Source organism: Eubalaena glacialis, chromosome 17, assembly GCF_028564815.1.
Source record: "Eubalaena glacialis isolate mEubGla1 chromosome 17, mEubGla1.1.hap2.+ XY, whole genome shotgun sequence".
In the NCBI taxonomy this organism is placed as follows: domain Eukaryota; kingdom Metazoa; phylum Chordata; class Mammalia; order Artiodactyla; family Balaenidae; genus Eubalaena; species Eubalaena glacialis.
In genome coordinates this window covers 88227557-88241012 of record NC_083732.1, presented here as the reverse complement: position 1 = coordinate 88241012, position 13456 = coordinate 88227557, and the positions used below count along the sequence as shown (strand labels likewise).

At 57.3% G+C, this 13456-nt stretch overlaps 1 protein-coding gene across 1 annotated transcript; it reads right to left on the bottom strand.

The window, feature by feature from the left end:
* Positions 1 to 10209: 10209 nt before the first annotated feature.
* Positions 10210 to 12261, bottom strand: GPIHBP1 (glycosylphosphatidylinositol anchored high density lipoprotein binding protein 1). Its single transcript, XM_061171929.1, has 5 exons — positions 12143 to 12261; positions 11735 to 11854; positions 11429 to 11548; positions 10703 to 10816; positions 10210 to 10579 (listed from the first exon to the last, which is right to left on the bottom strand). The coding sequence occupies exons 1-5, from the start codon at positions 12213 to 12215 to the stop codon at positions 10344 to 10346; spliced, it is 663 nt and encodes a 220-aa protein (XP_061027912.1). The 5' UTR covers positions 12216 to 12261; the 3' UTR covers positions 10210 to 10343.
* Positions 12262 to 13456: the final 1195 nt, after the last annotated feature.

Here is a 13456-nt window from a genome sequence, read left to right as displayed (position 1 = left end):
TTCAGGGTCAGTGGAGAGCCTCTGGCCCCGGTCTACTGGGGTGGAGTCTCATATGACCTAACGGTAGGAGCAGCCTTCTGTCACCTCTGCTGTAGTCCTCTGGTTAGGAGCACGTCCTGGGTGCTGCCTGCACTGTTGGGGGTCACATTCTGTAATACCACAGCATTCTGCCTCTTTCTCCACCTTCTGGCCCTCACCCTTCCCTGCATTTTTTTTCATAGCAGTTTCCACTTTCTAACATACTATGTAATTTCCTTATTATTGTGTTTATTATGTTCATCTTCCCTTCCCATGCCAGAAAATCAAGTCTTTTGGGGCACATGGTTTTGCTTTTTCTGGTGGGGTCTCATTATGTGTGGTGCAACGAATGGGCACTTGACCCTGATGTCACCTAGATACAGCCTTCTCCCACATATCTCTGTTTCTAGCCCCTGCTGTCCAGCTCTCTCCTGGACTTCACCCTTGCAGGAGCTTTAGGTACCTCGATTTCAAAATATTCAAGACCAAACTTAACTCTGCTTCCTTCTTTGTTGCTACTGTCAACTTCAGTAATATAATAATAGCCAGGTATTTTACCAGCAAAAGCAAGTTTATTTGGGAATAGCCAGAGGAATTGCAATTCAGGAAATGCAAGCTATGGTGGACCATAGGCAAATCTAGAAGGAAGGAAAAGGGGGGAGTTGGGAGGGGCTGGTCCCACAGCACAAGGGATGGGATGCTGGTCCCACACACACCGGGCGTGAGAGCTCCCCCTACAGGCCTGAGAAGTCCCCTTACCTTGGCCCTCCAGCAACCTGCTGGCCACCCTCTTGCCACTGCTTGCCCTTCCATGAGACCCAGCAAGTAGTGTACGTTTCTGCAAGACCCGGGCTTCAGGCCCTGAGCTCCCCTGCACCTGGCATACCCTCCCGCCTTCCTGCACCTGACTGACCTGTCCTCCAAGACTCTGCTCAGTTCAGCCCTCAGTGTGTGCTTCTGTCCTACCTTTGCAACTTTATGTGGAGTTGTTCTGCTCGTGCGTCTGTCTCTACACATTACATACCACCTATGACTCGGATCAGCACCTGCCTTATTCACCTTTGTATCCCCAGGACCCTAAACATGGTCCAGCCCAGAGCTGGTGCAGAATCAATATTATTGAGTGACTGATGGCTGGACAGAGAGAATGCGACTGAGAAGAAGCAACACAGCAGAAAGAAAGGCGTTCTCCTGTCTCTGAGGAGAGACACAAAGCTTGGCCTCCTGGTGGCCCTGGTGGCTCCCTCCAGCCCCCCCTTTGGTGGCCGAGTTGGTCCACCAGGAGCTCCAGGTGATGCCAACAGCACTGGTGTGTAAGGTCTGGTCAGAGGCCATTTCCCCGGCCAGGAAGCCCTGCTGTCACCCAGACCTGTCCCCCCCGCCCCCCCACCAGCTGCCCTATAAATATGTACGGCAACATTGGGGGATGAGGGAGGAAGGGGGTCCTCTTTCCATGGGGGCAGCCTCTGTGAGGAGGAGAGCTGGGGGACTTGGAGGCTTTTCTGGAGCATCCTTTGCTCCAGGCCCCTGCCAAGTGCTCAGAATGCTCACCTTCCGGAATATCGGCTTCCTTCTCGCTGGGGCGCTGTAGCCCGGGCACCTGCATACAAGGTGCATGTGTTCTGATGTGGGGGTCACAGGTGGGGGGCCAACAGGGAGAAGAGAATTCTAGGACACGAAATGGCACATGGGAGGCAAGCTTGGCTCAGCAGGAAAGAGCTGTGCTCACCTAGATTGAATGTTATCCTAACTTGTACTGTCGCCGATACACAATCAGGGAAATTTCCCACCTCCTTCTCTCCCACCTCCTCACATTTTAGAAGTTACGTTATTTCTACTTGGTCAGAAAATAGATATAAAGTGCGTTCTTCCACTCACTTTTTTTTTTGACCACGCCACATGGCTTGCGGGATCTTAGTTCCCCAATCGGGGATTGGACCCGGGCCACAGCAGTGGAAGCGTGGAGTCTTAACCACTGGATGGCCAGGGAAGTCCCACCACTCACTTTTTTTTGATGTTAGACCCAAGGTCAAGGCATTAAATGATCACACCATCCATCTTTTTTTGCTGAAGTTCCTGTCATCTCTTGGTTGGATGAAGCTTCTGGTACATCCCTCATGTTGGGCTCAAAGGTACAGGATCCCTGAGCTCCTGTAAGATCACAGTGTGAGTGGATACACAACCCTTGGTTCACAGTTTCCTTTCTTGTTTTTTTTTGAAACTTCTACTCCATTGTCGCTTTGCTTACTGTTGTGGATTTTGAGAAATTTGATGCTGGTCTAATTCTTCTGCTCCTGGAAAGTATTTGACCTTTTTGCCTGGGAACCTTGACTTTTTCTTTATCGTCAAAATCTCACAGTTTTTGTAGGCAGTCTCAGACTTGGTCATTGTGGCTTATGTTTTCCTGGTACCTAGTGATCCCTTTCAAGATGTAGATTTAGGTCTTCTTTTATTTCCAGAAACTTTTCTTGGATTATAGTTTTAAGTCTTAGTTCTTTTCCATTGTTTTATTTTCTTCAGGAATTCCAGTTTTCCGTACATTATCTCTTCTTTGCCTGTCTTCCATTTTGATCACTTTCTCTCTAACACTTCTTACTTCTTCATTTTTAAATTCTCTTTGTTATTTTCCTGCTTTCCTTATTAATTTCATTCAAATCTGTTCTTCCTTGTGCATGATGTCATTCAGTCTTCATTTCTGATTGGTTATTGATTTTTCTTCTATGTTTTCCTGAGTTCCCTTATTTCTTCCTACTTTTTGTTCATTTCTGTTCTGATTCAAGTTTTTTTCCCCCTTTGTTTCCATATCTCCAAATACTTGCAGATATTTGATTCAGTTTGGAGTTTCAGTTTCCTTCTATTTTGCTATTGGTTATTTTGGGAATTTTCATGAGCTGAATTGTTTGATCCCCATTTTCTCTCCCTTTGCGTAGTGGTTTTAGAGAGATGGTGAGCTCACCCCTGCATTTCTGTGTACAGAGGTATGGGTTGTTTTACAAGATTCCTAGCCCAAGAGGGACCTCTTGTGTAAATGTAAAAAAAAGCATAGTTTCGTTACCTGATGGCTTTTGTTTGTGGAAGAGGGGTGTCAGTGGGGAAAGGATGTGTGATGTTTGATTTTTGAAAACTTTCTTTTGTCTCACAAGATCTTAAATTCCCCTTCTTGCTTCTTGTTTTACAGGTAACTCAAAGTTCGGATGTTTTCTGTCTTATAGTTACACCTAGGGCATGAGTTTTCTGTCATTTTATTTGTTCTTTATTGATATTTTGAAGGAAATGTTAGAAGATTCACATTTATTCTGCTGCTATTACTTCAACTATTCAGAATTTCCTCAATACATATTTTTGAATGAACAATAATAGCTGATGTTTACTAAGAGTTTATTGAATGTTCTAAGCATTTTACATGTGTTATCTCATCTAATCCTCACAGCAACCCAATGATTTAGGTACTATAACATCTCCATGACATGGCTGAATAAATTGGGGAACAGAGAAGTCAGACAATTTTCCGGAGGTTGTAGAGCTAGTGCGTGCAGAGCCAAGCTTCTGACTCCAGAGCTTGTATTCTTAATCATCATACCACACACACACACACACACACACACACACACACACGCACAATGACTGTCCTCAAGATATTGTTAAGTAAAAAGAAAGCAAGTTTTATTATAAAAGCAAACAATGGCTAAAACAAAACCTATATTCATGTATTTGTTTCTATATGTCCATATGAGAACAGAGAAATGTATGGAGGGACACACACCAGGCTAGGGGCCAGCAAACTTTTTCTGTGAAGGGCCATCTAGTAAATATTTTAGGCTTTTCAGGCCAGATGGCTTCTGTTGTAGCTATTCAGTTTTGCCCTGGAAGTGTGAAATTAGCCATAGACAAAATGTAAACAAATAAGGTGGCTGTGTTTCAGTGCATCTTTATTTACAAAAACAGGTAGCTGGCCAGATTTGGCCTGCAGGATGTAGTTTGCTGCTCTATTAACTTTGGCTACCAGATGGGGTATATGGAGATGAGGCAAAATGAGAGGGAAGGTGAATGGAGAAATAAAGTTGTGCCGAAGTGGAAAAAAGACACACTATAATATTAAAATAGAGATGCAGAATTAACTGTGACTATTCAAAACTTAAGTAAGCATATGGATGCATGAAAACGTAATTTGATTAAGCAATGGGGTTGTGGACCTATTTGGTCTTAGATTCCTGTTGTTATTTTAATACTGCTGTGAAATTTAATGAACAGAAACATCATTTAAAATGGAGTCAGGAGGCCAGAACGGGGAGCTCTCACACCCTGTCACTTCACCTCAGTTGCAGACCCAGCAGGAGGAAGGTTACCGCTTACTACCCAGCAGGAGGAAGGAAGATTTTCTCCCTGCCTGGCAACAGGACAAATGTATGGAGGCACATGAAAAACCTGTGAAATGAAAAATGAAAAACCACTAAACTTCAAACTCCCAGTTTCCTCCAATGGACTCTGTTTAGAACAGCCTCTCCCAACTCCCCTTTGGTTATTTTGGGAATTTTCCCAACTCTGAGGCTGTGTTCTGTCCGCACAGCTTCTCTTTCATTGTAGCTGGTGGTTCACAAGCAGTCTGGAGCTGAGGGCTTTCCTGCAGCCGCCGCACTCAGGGGTTTCCTGCCTGAGGCTGTTCTGAGGTTGGGGCTTCACGGGGCTGCTCCTCTCCAGGACGCCTGCTCTGCAGGGCTGAGAGCCCATGTGCCACCGCCCCTGCCACGTACCCTGGGTTTCTTTCTGGGAGGATTATGAGGCTGAGTAAGGGGGCACCCCGAGGGGAGGTTTTTCCACGTTACTCCAGCATAGCCCCCGCCCCAATTCTCCATCTCTGGGTGCCCAGAGCCACCCTGGTCCCATGGGTGAGGGCGGCTCTGCTCTGGTCAGCATCCTTGACACTGAAACACATTTCTGCATCCCCAAGTGGGCCTCCCCCCAACCCGCTCTCAGGCAGGAGCCCTTGAGGTGTGCAGGCCTGACATCTTCGAGTGACATCGCTGTGACTCCCCTCCCTTCCGGTGAGTTCCTGGTCGGACTGTGTGCCTGGGAGTCGGTGGTCTCGCTCAGCTCCCACTGCTGACCAGTCCCCGAGTCCATCGGCTTCTGCGAACCCCGGTGGTCATTGGAGGGCGCCGCTGGGTCTGTCCAAGGCCGATGGCCGGGAATCTCTGTCCTCAGGAATGTCCTGCTTTCGGGTCACTGCTTCGTCCTCACCCAGTTCTCATGGTCGCGAACAAGGACAGGAAATGCGACCATGGCCATCTGCTTCCTGCGCTAAGAGAAAGGAAGTCCCAAAGAAAACACCACGTTAAAGGAGCTGGGGCGGGATGCCCAGGACTGCCCACTGGGACAGGACTCCCGCAGCCCCTCGTCCAGCTGGCAGCTCGGGTGAGCCCAGAAAAGAAGGGAACACAGCATCCTGCCTGAGCTTGCTGCCAGCGCCAGGGCTGGGTGGGGACACAGGGTCTGAGGGGATCCCAGGGGGTGCAGAAGGGGTCCCTCTGCCCACTGGGTTCATTTGTTCCCTTCTCAAGGGGGCCAGGGGGTGGGACAGGGGCAGGGGACCTGGAAGGGAGCAGGGCGAGTGGGTCCACCCAATGCTGGGAAGAGAGACAGAAGGCCTGCCTCCAAAGGCCAAAGTGCAGGGCCCAGAGGAACCCTCCCAACCCAAGGGACAGCAGCTCGGAGCTCAGAGCAGCCCCCCAGGGACAGCTCCGGGGTCAGAGCAGTGACCATGGCATTCACCCCTGGCGTTGGTGGTGCACCAGGGCCTGGCAGCCGGCACCCACCCAGCCTCCACGGGGATGCTAGGAGATGGGCTCCGTGTTTCTGCAGTTTCGTGGAAGAGACAACTGAGCACAGAGAGGCCGAGCCTCTTGCCAAGGCCTCTCAGCCAGGAAGAGGCCAGTTCAACCTGGAGGCCCAGCAGGCATCTCACGCCTGGTCCCCATATCACACTGGAAAAACCGGGAAGCCTCAATGGCGTCTGAGCTGCAGGGCAGAGCCCTTACCTGGGGCCACCAGGCCCCGGAAGTTTCCAGCATCAGGCTCTTGAGGGGGGCCCTGTGGGGGGCCGAGCGCCTGCACGTGCCCGGGGAAGGGCCTGCTCTGGAGGGTCCCGAGGCCTGAGCACCGAGGCCCGGAGGCTGGCCCACCGCCCGGGGCCCCTCCCGCTCCCGTGCCTGGCCTCTGGGACAGCCGTGCCCCTCCGTGTCCGCGGGCGGGCCGGGCGCCTGGAGGGGCCCCTCACGCCCCCCGCTCTCGTCCAGAAGGAGGCACCTCACAGAGCCGCTGCCGTCGCCGGCTGGGCATCTGAGGAACGGCCGGGTCAGCGGGCGTCCTCTCCTGCCTGGCCGGTGCTGCTAGAGGCCCTTCAGCAGCGCTGTGCCCACGGGAAGCCCGCTTCCAGGCTCCTAGGAGGACGAGCACCCTCACTGCTTTGGTGGCAGAAAGTTGTGCCGGGCTCGGTCACCCGCAAACGCCACAGGGTCCCCGAGGCGAGGGCAGCGTGCGGGCCGGGGCGAGGGGCTCCGGCGAGGCCCCCAGACCGCCATGTGGGGGGCCCTCAGTGGGGCGGGCAGGGGGGAGCTGCAGGCCGTGACAGCACAACCTCTGGAGGCGAGAGGCAGGCGCAAGGTCACCACAGGTGCGTGCCCTCTGCGGGGCGGGGACAGCCTGGGGGCGGGTTTGCGGGCGGGCAGAGGCCTGCCTCCGTTGACAGGGAAGGTCTGCACACACGACCCGGTGCTCGGAGCTTGGCTGCCGCTGCCATGGGGCTCGTGGGGGACACAGGCACCCTGAGGAGATGGACCGAGCGCTGAGGAAGCCAGCAGGAGCGGGCGGCCCCGCCTGGCCACCAGCTGTGCTCATGAGGGCCACAGGCGGGCCGGGGCTCGTGAGCCGAGCCTCGGAGCTGTGAGCCGTGCTCCAGCCCTCCCCTGCCCACCGCGACCCACCCTCCACCCCGTCTGCCTGCAGCTCCCCCGCCCCTCCTCCCCCATCTCCACCACCCTGGCGAGCACCTCCTTTAAATTCAGTTCAGGGCTGTTGCCCCCCTCTGGGCCCCCCACAGAGCCCTGTCCCCCTTGCGACGGGCTGAACTGGTGTCCCCCAAATCCATATGCTGAAGTCCTAACCGCATGACCTCAGAACGGGACTGTGTTTGGAGATGGGGTTCTTAGAGGCGATTAAGGTACGTGAGGTCACGAGGGTGGCCCCAAGCCAATCTGACTGGTGTCCTTATAAGAAGAGGAGGTCAGGACACAGACACGCACAGAGGACTGATTACAGGAATTGGGTCACGCGGTCCTGGAGGCCGAGGAGCCCCGCAACCTGCTCTCTGGAAGCGGGAGAACAGGAAAGTGGTGCGGTAAATTCCCTCTGAGTCCCAAGACCTGAGAACCAGGAGCGCTGACGTCTGAGGGCAGGAGAGGATGGGCAGCCCAGCTCCAGAAGAGAGAGTGAGTTTGTCCTTCCTGCCTTTTTGTTCCATCGGGGCCTTGGATCGACTGGGTGATGCCCACTCACCTGGGCGGTGGTGATCTTCCTTTCTCAGGCCCGCCATTCAAATGTCAAGCTCTTCTGGAAACACTCTCACAGAAACACCAGAAATAATGTTTTGCCAGCTACATGGGCATCCCTTAGCCCAGTCAAGCTGACCCATAAAACTGACCATCACAGCCTCCAAAAGGGACACAGCCCTGTGATACCTTCTGACCTCCAGAACCATAAGATAATTCATGTGTGTGGTTTTAAGCCACCGAGTTTGTGGTCATTTGTTTGGGCAGCCGTGGGGAGCAGGGGCAGTGATCTAGATGGATATACTCCCCGCCAGCCTCCTGGGAAGGCGCAGAGGGGCTGTGACAAGGCCCTGGCTGTGACCGTCCGCTGACACCTCACACTGGACTTGGCCTGGGGACCCAGCTGGGTCTTGGCCGCCATCTAGCCACTTCCAACCTCTGGCTCAGGCACCCTGGAGCCACTGCCCGCCTGGCCTGTGGCCCCCCGGGAAGGCGGCCGCTGTCGGCGGGAAGCCCGCAGCTGGGTCCTGGACCTGCCACCACCAGCTGCGGGACCTTGCGCAGAAGTGTCACTTCCATCGGCGGGACTGTTGGGTGCCAGGACAGTGAGCTGGCTGGGCGGCGGGGAGGGGCGGTGTTCTGGGACGGGGTGCCCAGCAGGCACGTCAGGTCCCCGCCCACAGCTGGACCTGCCTGCTCAAGGCACCACTTGCTTCCTCCTGTGCCCTCGGGCAGGGGCAGGTTAAAGCCCCAGTGAGGGGTCAGGGCTGTGCTTTCTGCTCTCCAGGGCGGGCATCAGGGGCCCAGCTGTACGCAGGGCGCCCGGAGGCCCGAGAAGAGGCTGTCGCCAAAGCAGGAGCCCAGGGCAGGCCCTCCAGCCAGTGGCTTCAGACTGAGCCCGCCCTGGCTCCCTCCTGCTGCCGAGGGCCGAGAAGGAGGTCGGCTCCAGAGGCGCACGGGGGGCAGGGGCTTCAGGTCGGAGGGTTGAAGGGAATCCTGTGAACGCAGGTGATGGCGCCCAGTGTTTCTACAGCGGGCAGGTGTGGCTAACGAGGCTTCTTGTGATGGTAAAGGACTCGGGTGGGGCGTCTCCCATGAGCTTGCACATGCGGGTGGCACACAGGGGCGGGGCCATAAGGGTTGCCCTGACAACAGTAGCGCGTGTTTGCTGAGCGTTTACTCTCTGCCAGGCATGGGCTACAAGCAGCCCCCTCGGCGCTTCAGTCAATTCTCACTGCAGCCCTACAGGGAGGGGTCTCCTACTTTCCCACTTGGCAGATGAGGAAACCCAGCTGCAGGCGAAGGGGCTCACCTGGGGCCTGGAGCTGGAGGGTGTGGGCCTAACATTCGAACCCAGGCAGTGTGGCCCCCGAGCTCTGCTCTTATCTGCTATGCTTTTGTAGGGACTGTGTGTGTAGATGTGTGTGTCCATGAGTGTGTGTGCAAGTGGGAGTACATGTGAATACGTGCACATGCATGAGAGCGTGTGAAAATGCAAGAAACAGAGAAACCCAAAATAACTAGCTTCAAGATGGCAGAGGTTTATTTCCCTCCTAGGTAAAGGGGTCCTGAGCTAGGCAGTGCAAGGCTGGTATAATGGGTCCAGGCCCCTTCCTCCATGCTGCCCTGCCATTCTCAGTATGCCGCCTCATGGTGCAAGGTGGCTGCTGTGCTCCAGCCATCATTCCAGCCACAGGAAGGAGAAAGGAGAAGAGAAAGATATGCCATCTCTACCTAAAGGATTTGCCCCCCATCCCCAGCTAGGCCTTGAGGTTTCCATTAGTAAGGAAACGGGAGAATGGAAAGTGGGAGACTACTCTGCCTGCTGGGATACTTGACAGGCAGGATAGAGTTCTGGGCTTCCCAGCCCAGGGGATGTTGAGCTGGTGGGGATCAGGGGTCCTCTAAGCCTTGTTCTGTACTGCTCTGATGGGGAAACTGAGGTCCAGGCCCAGGCCCAGGCCTCCTCTCTCCCACTCCAGGGCTCTGTCCTGTCACCAGTCAAGAAGGCCAAGTGCCCAGCAGCCAATGACACCAGCCTAGCCAGAGCAGATGCTGGGGAAGCTGAGGTTCTCCTACCCGGCCCCCTCCCACTGCTCCTCTCCTCTTCTCCTCAGGAGCCCAGAGGCCATGTCACCCCTCCCTGATGCTGGTGGCCTGACCGCCCCGTTCACTGCCCCTATGCCCTCGGCACCCACCAGGCTGAGCGGTCGGCTGCAAAGTCCCATCTCGGCCACCCCTCCTGCCTCCCTCTCTTTTCTCTTCTTCTTCCAGCCCCTCATTAACTCCACCCTCAAACCCCAGCAGCCTCCCGGGGTGGCGGGGCCCTTCCTCCTATAGGCCAAGGAAGCCTTCCTCCCAAAGTCTCCTCCCCCAGATGGGCTGCCCATCACATGGATGGAGGTGTTTTGTTGGTGGGAAGTTGGGGAGCAAATTGGGGTGGTCTCCCCCCTGGCATATGGTGAGTGTTTTCTCTGCCAGGGGCGGGAGCTGTGTGGACCCACCCTGTGAGCAGCTGAGGCCTGGACCTAAGGCCCATGTGCTGGCCATCCTGCCACACACAGGCAGGGAGAGGAGGCCAGGGTGCTAGATGGGGAAACGGAGGAAAGGCAGACGTGGCTGTGAGGAACCAGTGCTGGCCGGATCATTACAGACGCTTCCAGTTTATTCTCCAAAGCTGGGGTGGGGGCAGGGGAGGGGAAGGGAGGGGAAGACAGTGGACAGAGTGCTGACCAGCCAGGGTATAAGCCGGGCTGGGGGTGGGGATGGGACGCCCCCCACTCAGAACCCCATTGCCTGAAGGCCAGCGAGGAGGCTGAGCAGGAAGGTGGCGGCCGCAGTTGAGGGTCTACCCTGGGGGCCACCTGCCCCACTTCCCTGGGGGTCCTGCCAGGGCGGGATGTTGCATAGGCTGGCCTGGCAGCAGGATATGGTCGTCAGGGATCCGTCCACCGTCCTGCTGACGGGTTGACATGTGTCTGCACACCACCCCGAGTAGGTGGTCCGGGGACCTGACTCTGGGTGGGAAGGGGGTGGTGGAGAAAGTGCGTCACACTGTGTGGACGGGGCAGGGACGAGGCCCCTCACAGACGTGGGTGATGGGCTCCTCCTGTCCGGCTGCCCCCGGGTGGCCTACTCACCAGTATTCCAGTGGGAGACGATGGTTTTGCATGTCTTGGGGAGGGTGCAGCTCTGCATCTGTTCGCAGCTCTCATCCCTGTGCAGGGTCTGGCAGGAGTAGCACCGCAGCCGCACTGGGAGGCCGGGCGGGCTCAGTCCCCAGAGCGCCCCGCTCACCCGCGCCTCCCACCTCCCACCTCTTCACCTCCGACGTCTCTTCCCAATTCCTGTCCAACTCACCCATTCTCAGCTGGTCCCCACCAACCCTGCCCTGCTGGAGCCTCCCTGCGCCCCTGCCTCAGCACTGGCCCCCTTTCCTTCCCCTCGCCCTGCCCCACCAGTGCCAGGATGCTCATGTCTTTCTGAACAGGACTCCACACCCAGGGCCTTTGACTCTCTGGTATCCCCGTCCCAGGGCTCTGCTGTGCTCCTGTCTGCTTGGTGAACTCCTGTTTAACCTCTCTGCCCCGACACCATTGTCCCTCCCAGGAATGGCTCCTTCTCTAGGCCTCCCTACTCTGGATGGCAGTTGAGGGTCACGGTCAGGGTGAGAGGTGAGGGTCTGCTGAGTGTCAGGGGCCCTTCCTCTCCCCTTCCCCCACGAGGAAAGGGAAGCTCACAGGCGGAGGCCTTTGCCTGTCGTGTCCTCACTGGCAGCCTCGCGGACCCTGGCCCTCGGCGGTACCCATGCCTGTGTTGGAAAAGGGGGACGAGTGCCCCACCGTGGGGTCGGGGTGGGCAGGTACCTGTGCCGCTGCTGCCTGCAGTCACGCTGGCCTCCTCATCCTCCTCGTCATCCTCGTCGTCATAGCCTTCGGGCCCAGAGTCCACGTCGTCATCCTCGACCTCCTGCGCCCACCCTCTGCCTGGCCGCGCAGGGACGCCTGTAAACCTCCACTACCCGGGCACAGAGGACACATGCTCGGGGTCCAGTGCCACGCCCCCACCCCTCGATCCATCAGCCCCCTTCTCAGTCCCTCTGTCCTCCCCGCTGCCTCCCAAGCTGGTGAGGTCGCTGCCTGGGTCTCCGAGCCCTGGCCCTGCTTCCTTACCTGTGTGTAGCCTGGCATTGTCCTTATCGGCAACACTAGGGGTTGTGTGCTGGCCCTTTACAGCAGCTGGCCCGTAGCCGTCAGGATGGCCTGTCCATTTCACAGAAGAGGAAACTGAGGCTGAGAGAGGAGAGGGCACCCCAAAGCCTGCCTCTCTGAGAGGCTGAGCCGGGGGTTGGGTGGGGGGGAGCCCGCGCCCCCAGGGCCTGGCTGGGCCGGGGCTGGAGGTTCAAGGAGCCGTGGGAACCCAGGACAGCCCCATCCACCTCCCTCTGGCCTTGGCCTCCAGCTGCACTCCCTCCTTCTTCCCAAGCCATGTCTTGCCCCCAGGCTGGATGATCCTGGGGGTCCTGTGTGCCTGGACTATGCTGTCCCCCTCGCTGCAGGCTCTCCCCTCGCCCCGAGTACCTTGCTGCCCGCACAGCAGCAGGGCCAGCAGGACAGCCGCCAGCGCCTTCATCCTGTCGGAGCTGCCGTGCATCTGCTCACTCGGGTCCTCGCTGGGCCTCTGGATTTGTGGGAAGTGGGACAAAGGACATTGCCGGGGGCTTCCCGGAGGCCCTGGACCCCCCAGCTCCAGCCTCAAACAATGGGCCTCACACTGGCCCCCAGGCCAGGCACTGGGCCAGGGATGGTCATTTCCCTCCCTGACCCCAGGGGCTGGGTGGGGGAGGGGAAGTCATTGTAGTTGGCCCTGGGGCGTCCCGTCCACCTGTGTGGCTCTGCCCTGGCCTTGAGGCCTCAGCCCAGTAGTGCGGGCCGGCCAGCCCACTGCCCCATGTCTGGACCCCAAGGACCCCGGCCCAGGCCACACAGTCCCGGGAGCCTGGCCTCACGGGCCCTCCAGCTGCAGACCACTCAGCCGTGAGTCATCATGGACATTCCGGGGGCCTCTTGTTAAGAGGATTTCAAAGAAAAGCACAATCGCAGTCCTCCCACTAGGCCTGCCTGTCACGCCAGCACTGCGCTCGCCCACTGGCCGCCGGCTGCCCTCCCCCCACCTCAGGGCCTCGTCCTGGCTGTTCCCTCTGCCTGGAATGCTGTTCCTGCCGACGTCCATGAGGCTGTCCCACCTGCACAGGCGTTACCTCCTCAGAGAAGCCTTCCCACCATCACCTCACACCCTATCCGTCCTTTGTGTTTGGCCCCTGCCCTCCAGAGCTCCATGCCTGCCATCCAGGGCGGGGTGGAGGCCTCCTGGGGAGCCGCTGGGAGCCTGCCTGTGCTGCACTGTGTGTGGGCCTGGGCTGCCCCACTCTCCCGTTCCTCCCCTGCGGGCCGCAGACCGTGCACGGGGGCTGCTGAGAAGCCCCTTCCTGGAGGCCATGGAAAGGAGGGGGCAGGGACAGGAGGCTAGACTGGGGCCTGGAGCCAGGGACGCGAGCCCACCCACTGTTTGCCTGGCCCACTCCCTGAACTTGCCCAGCCTGAGTTTCCCCAGTGGGTGGAACATTCTCAGGGACCACCTGCAGCAGAGGTTGAGAGCTGGCTCTGGGGTAAGACCGCCTGAGCCCAGTCCTCTTCTCCCTGGTTCTGTGGGCTTCAGTGCTCTCACGGTGGTCGTGGCCATCAAGAGCCAGTGCCCGCTGGCATGTACGGCGGCTCCCGGCACAGTCCCCACAGGGCCGGCTGGGATGACATTTCTCTGAAGTCTCAGCCACCAGGCGTCATCATCCCTCCCCCATTCCTCTGGATCAGTGCACTCTCGCCTTCCAGTGGGCA